The 6,000-nt window shown below is 39.1% G+C and overlaps 1 protein-coding gene across 2 annotated transcripts in view; it reads right to left on the bottom strand.

Moving 5' to 3' along the window:
- Positions 1-1,830: 1,830 nt before the first annotated feature.
- KLHL14 (kelch like family member 14) overlaps positions 1,831-6,000 on the bottom strand; it is a 99,435-nt gene continuing 95,265 nt past the window's right edge. For both annotated transcript variants that reach the window (XM_059139543.1, XM_059139542.1), the window contains one exon: positions 1,831-3,998. In XM_059139543.1, coding sequence (XP_058995526.1) covers positions 3,858-3,998 — 141 coding nt within the window. In that variant the 3' untranslated portion in view covers positions 1,831-3,857. The remainder of the gene's footprint in view (positions 3,999-6,000) is intronic.

The raw sequence follows: 6,000 nt of genomic DNA, 5'->3' as shown, positions 1-6,000 counted from the left end.
GTAGGAGATCAGTCTTTCACGTTACCTGCAAGTGTGTTTTAATTGGCTTTGGGATGCTTTACCAACCTTATTTTAGCTCACTTGCTATTTCATTTAAAAAATACTTTGACCTAGAGAACCAAGTTTAATGAGAACTCTGGCATTTATAAGTGATGCCTTTTGGGGTATGTTCAATAAATAAGTACTTGATTCTTTTGGGGCACCTGCATGGCTTAGTGGGTTAAAGCCTCTGCCTTTGGCTCGGGTCATGATCTCAGGGTCCTGGGATTGAGCCCCACGTCGGGCTCTCTGCTCAGCGGGGAGCCTGCTTCCTCCTCTCTCCCTGCCTGCCTCTCTGACTGCTTGTAATCTCTGTCTATTGAGTAAATAAATAAAATCTTAGAAAAAAAAGTACTTGATACTTTTAATGTTGATAATGATGACAATTTGTTAGGTGATTTAAATATCAAACGGTTGGGAAAAATATAAATTTGGCCCTAATGGGGTGTACTAACACAGGTACTAATTTTAAACCTACAAACACAGCTTAATTAATTAAAAAACCTGGTCCCCATGCTCATTCTCCCAGTTTTTGCCAGTCTAGTTACAGACTTAAAATAGGTGGTTCCTTGGGATTAGGAAAAAGAGATGTTTTTGCTTAACTGCCCATGGTATCTGGTCAGTACTAGAGCTTTGGGGGATTCAGGGCATTTGGAAGAAGCCCTGCATCAACTAGTCAGTTGGCTCAGGAGAAGACGGTACCAGAGGCCACCACAGACAGCAAGCACGGAAAGCTGGAGAGCCAGCAGAAGAACAGAGAAACCCCACTACTCTTGCTTTCATGGAATATCAGGAGGGATCAAATGATCCTTTAATTGTGAGTTTAGTTATCAGTAAAGGTCCATGTAGCTGGGAAAAATTAAATTCTTTCCAGCCTGCAGGCTTCAGGAAATCGTTTCCAACCCTTCATAGCTCTTTGCCTAGAAGTTGTCCAACTTCTATCTGCAGCTACATACCTCAGTTTCCCCTACTGTCTCCCACAGCCTCTTTCTTCCCCTGCACTTCCTTTTCAGATTTTTTTTTAAAGATTTTTATTTATTTATTTGACAGACAGAGATCACAAGTAGGCAGAGAGGCAGGCAGAGAGAGAGAGGAGGAAGCAGACTCCTTGCTGAGCAGAGAGCCCGATGTGGGACTCGATCCCAGGACCCTGAGATCATGACCTGAGCCGAAGGCAGCGGCTTAACCCACTGAGCCACCCAGGCGCCCCCTTTTTCAGATTTTTTAAAAAGAAAATACACTTAAGTACTATGTTTTAAGATAATTGATCTAATTTAGTGAGTGATTCACTTATTCTTTAGAAAGTGTGCAAGTACTGGTTTTTTTTTTTTTGCAAGTGCTGTTTAATACATATGGTGCTTCTTATAATCTGCATAAGTATTTAATTATTAGATCTTAGATAACTTATGTCTCATCACAGCACTCTTGCAGTGGATAAATGAGATGCTACTCATGGTTTTTAAAAAATTCACTTTTTTAAGTCAGCTCTTCTCCATCTTGGGGCTTGAACTCACATCCCCAAGGTCAGTAGTCACATGCTATACCGACTGAGCCAGCCAGGCATCCCTCTAGTCATAATTTTGAACTCACAACATTTTTTCCAGAAGCATTCCACCATTTTTTGCATCGTCCATACCATATACATTTACATGTTGCCAGGAAGCTAAATAAACTTGCAAAGCACATCAGCAGAATAACAATGTTTAGGCACTTCCATATTGTAAACCTTTAAACAATTCACCATAGAGATTTATACGTATGCCTTATAGGTAGGAATATGAGACAGTTGAGTTAGTACATAAAGTTTTTATTTAAAGTTTTCCCCTTCCAAGCAAGCTTCATTTACACATTCTAATACTGTACAAAATTTACAATCTCTGTGACGTAAGTACTCACTTTTCACTTCTAATAGTTTGTGCCTTTCTGAAATAAAGAAAGCTTTACTTACAGTTCTCATAAATGCTCTTATTTATTTTGGCTAGAAATAAAAAATAAGTGAAGAACAAGTCTAAGGAAGGCGAATATCCTCGTATAAACTGTGACTTTCAGAAGAAATGGTAGTAGTTGACAATCAAAGTTTCCGAAGCCGATCTTGTTCTCTTCAGCACGCCGGCTACGATCTTCCCTGCAAAGTACTGTAACTTTTCTTTCCTTCTCTGTATTGTATGTTTTCAAGGAAAAAGAAATGCAAGTTGATTGCACTGGAGATATATATATATATATGTATATATATATATATTTATATATATATTTTTACAACGGATCCTTTGGATCTGAACATACAAATAAATACAAAAACAACAAAGATTGCACTTTACTGCAGAAAAGGCATTAGATGCCAGTACGCCCATCTATCTTGACATGCTCCACGGTGAAAGCTTATCACCAAAGCATTTTTAATCTGTGGCTTCCCCACGTTGTTGTTTTGAATGACACATTTGTTAAGGGATTCAACAACACCCCTGGGTGATGGGGAAATATTTTAGGCTAGTATTTATTCCTAACTGTTTTTGTTCCAGCTCCAAAGAGCTTAAAAATTAAATTTATGTTCTTTCCAGTCTTGCTCTGTTGACTGGCCACACCGAAAACCATCTTATGCTCTGCTGACCTTCTGCTCCTAATTTCCTCTTGCTCCTAAAGACAACTAGCAATTGCTCACCTAACTGAGCTCAGGCATCTTTGGTGATAACAAACGAGTATGATGAGTTGGAGAATAATCAGGGTGAGTCATGTGCTTTTCTAGAGTCAAATCTAGAGCCATTTCTAGAGCCAAAGGTGAGGAAGAGGGAGAAATATTTGTTAAGGAAGATGATTCACTCTCATGGCTCTTTTAAGTTGTGTGTCTTCAGGACAGAGAGACAACTGGGATTGTACTTAAAAGAAATTATTCCTGAATTCCTGAAAGGCATCTCCCAGTTTTATTATGGTTTAAGTTTGGGTCAGATGTATTAACCAACAAGAATCTCTTCAATATTGGACGAGCAATTTTTTCAGTCCTACTTTTTGGAGGAAATGACAGGTGTGTTCACTACTTTTTTATATACTGTAAAAAATGAGAAAAACTTGAGCCTCTGTGGAATGAACAGTGACATAATATATTTTGCTTTAATCTTTCATATAAAATTGAGGACACAGGTTTTGACTGGCTGGCCTAGAGCCTACAGGGCAGGAAGCAATTGCTACAAGAACCAACATCTTTCTCTTCTCTGATCCCATGGGGCGTTGTGAGGGGGCAGAAGGTAAATGAAATGAAGATCTATAGAAACAAACATGTTCCTCTTCAATCTCATATGATTCTCTACAATTGTGTTGCCTGTGGAGTCTGTGAAGTAGCCACAGATTAGGAATATAAAATCAAGTGGCAATTCCTGTGATGCAGTAAGTATTTTAGTGGGTCAAATTCTGAATCATTCATGAACACAATATCCCCAAAACTTCAACATAGATCACATGCAGGTAGACTACAATGCACAATACTGATCTTAGGTCTCTCTGGGGGCACTCTTCCATATTATATCTTTCTCCTTTTGAACGTTAAAATCCATGTGAGGAGTTTTTGGAAAGCTGGGACGAATTAAAACCCGTCTGAAATGGAAGCATCTGTCATCACAGCACGTTTGGTGTGATCCGAGTTCCAGACACGGTTATCTGTTCAAGAGCAGGTCTTTTTCTTTTGTAGTTACTTGGAAATATTGTTAGAAACCAAGGGTGGATTCCGGCAGTTATACCATTAGAATGCACTGTTCCTAGTATGATCGCGATGTCACCTGTCACCGTCTCCTAGAATGTGATACTGTCCATTTCAGGGCTTGCTGGTGTTATTTGTTGTAAGGGACGCAGGCGGGCAGGATAACCGTTGCACAGGCTGGGCCTGCCAGTGGTTCTGCTACATCTCCTTCCAGTTCTGTCCAGGTGCCTTTTTCCGGACAATAGCATATTGTAGATGACTTGTAGGCCCCCTGTAATGGCAGAGCAGGGGGCATTTAAGGAAGAATGTTCACAGACGTGTGACAACAATCTTATTTATCACATTTGCATTGGAAAGAAAACATCAATTCTCTGCTCTTGCTAAAAAGTTCCAAATGAAAGCAGTGGATTTTATTTTTTTTAAAATTTTTTTATAAATTTAAAATTTTTTAAATAAACATATAATGTTTTATTAGCCCCAGGGGTACAGGTCTGTGAATTGCCAGTTTACACACTTCACAGCACTCACCATAGCACGTACCCTCCCCATAACCCCACCACCCTCTCCCTGAAAGCAGCGGATTTTAAACTGTTTTATTCGAAGAGGAAATTTGAGAGTCAAAAGATTTCAAAATCTGTGTGTGTGTGTGTGTGTGTGTGTGTGTGTGTTTGTGCCTACAACACCTAGATGATCAGCAAATCCTTTAAAATAATTGACCAAAAACTTGAATTTGTCCAGCTGGCTTAAGTTAAAAACAAATAAACAAACAAACTCATCTTTAAAGATTTTATTTATTTATTTGACAGACAGAGATCACAAGTAGGCAGAGAGGCCTGCAGAGAGAAAGTAGGAAACAGGCTCCCTGCTGAGCAGAGAGCCGATGCAAGTCTCGATCCCAGAATTTTGGGATCATGACCTGAGCCGAAGGCAGAGGCTTTAACCCACTGAGCCACCCAGGCACCCCACAAGCCCATCTTTAATTTTTCAAATAGTTTCAGTACAATGGATTTGAGATAGTTACATCACTCTTCCATTTTTATTTTACTACTATAGAGAATCAGAGCTGGCATTCAAAACTAGCTTAAAATAAACTGGAATAGTGGGCTTGCCAACTTCTTTGGACATTGATTGATTGATTGATTGATTTTCAAGTGGCTACATGAGAAATAAAAAATGTCTTTAATCTTGTTTCCTTTGTTAATGTCTAGGGGTAGTGCTTGTCTAACGTTTCCCTTCTAAAACCAGATCCTATTTTTTTTTTTTTTTACCCATTTGGTTTTTATCATAGGCAAAACCCCAAAATTCTAACCAGCCTACTCATTAGTTTTTGAAAGTGGACTGCTGGTGTCTGGTTCCAACTGCGTATGCTTTTAGAGCTTACTCATGTGTCCCGGAGATCAAGCACAGGTCTGAATATCTAGTTACTATATATCAATATATATCTGCCTCCTTATAACTAATATCCACTGAAAACTCCCCCAAAACTTTATCTAACAGGGGCACCTGGGTTGCTCAGTGAATTAAAGCCTCTGCTTTAGGCTCAGGTCATGATCCCATGGTCCTGGAATCGAGGCCCGCGTCAGGCTGTCTGCTCAGCGGGGAGCCTGCTTCCCCCTCTCTCTCTCTGCTTGCCTCTCTGCCTACTTGTGATCTCTCTGTCAAATAAATAAATAAAATCTTAAAAAAAAAACACAAAAAAACAACTTTATCTAACAACCTTGTTTGATCCAAAACAAATAAACCCCCAGTTAATCTTGTAACACCAATCTATAGCTAAGAAAATATGAAGACGGTCATCATTTTAAAAATGAATATGTTGACCACAGGGCCCTATAAGTCTCCTCATGTGATATAATTCCAACTACGTGGCTACCTCCTCGGGTGTTCTTGGCAAAAAAAGAAAAAAAAAAGAACAGAGGAAATTTTAAACAGAAAAAAGCTGATCTTTATTATGAAGTCCTTATGCCTAAGTGTCTGTTTTATAGTCCAAACAGAGACAGAGACTGTCTTAAATGACCTTGCAAGGCCGTCATTCGCCTATTCCAGAACACCAGCTCTTCTCTATGATAGCTGACCCTGGTTTTTGTTTTGCTTTGTTTTCTCTACAGGTTAATGGTATGGAAGAAGAAGTGGAGTGGGGTAATTTTCCAGATTGCAAGAGATGGATGAGATATAATAACCAAATGCAAGTGAGACTATAGGATCCTGACTTGAACATATCAACTTGGAATATATATTTCCATAGGAAATATTTGAATATAGATTAGATATGA

This window comes from Mustela lutreola, chromosome 11 (assembly GCF_030435805.1).
Source record: "Mustela lutreola isolate mMusLut2 chromosome 11, mMusLut2.pri, whole genome shotgun sequence".
NCBI classification, from domain to species: domain Eukaryota; kingdom Metazoa; phylum Chordata; class Mammalia; order Carnivora; family Mustelidae; genus Mustela; species Mustela lutreola.
This window is presented reverse-complemented; position numbering and strand designations above follow the sequence as displayed.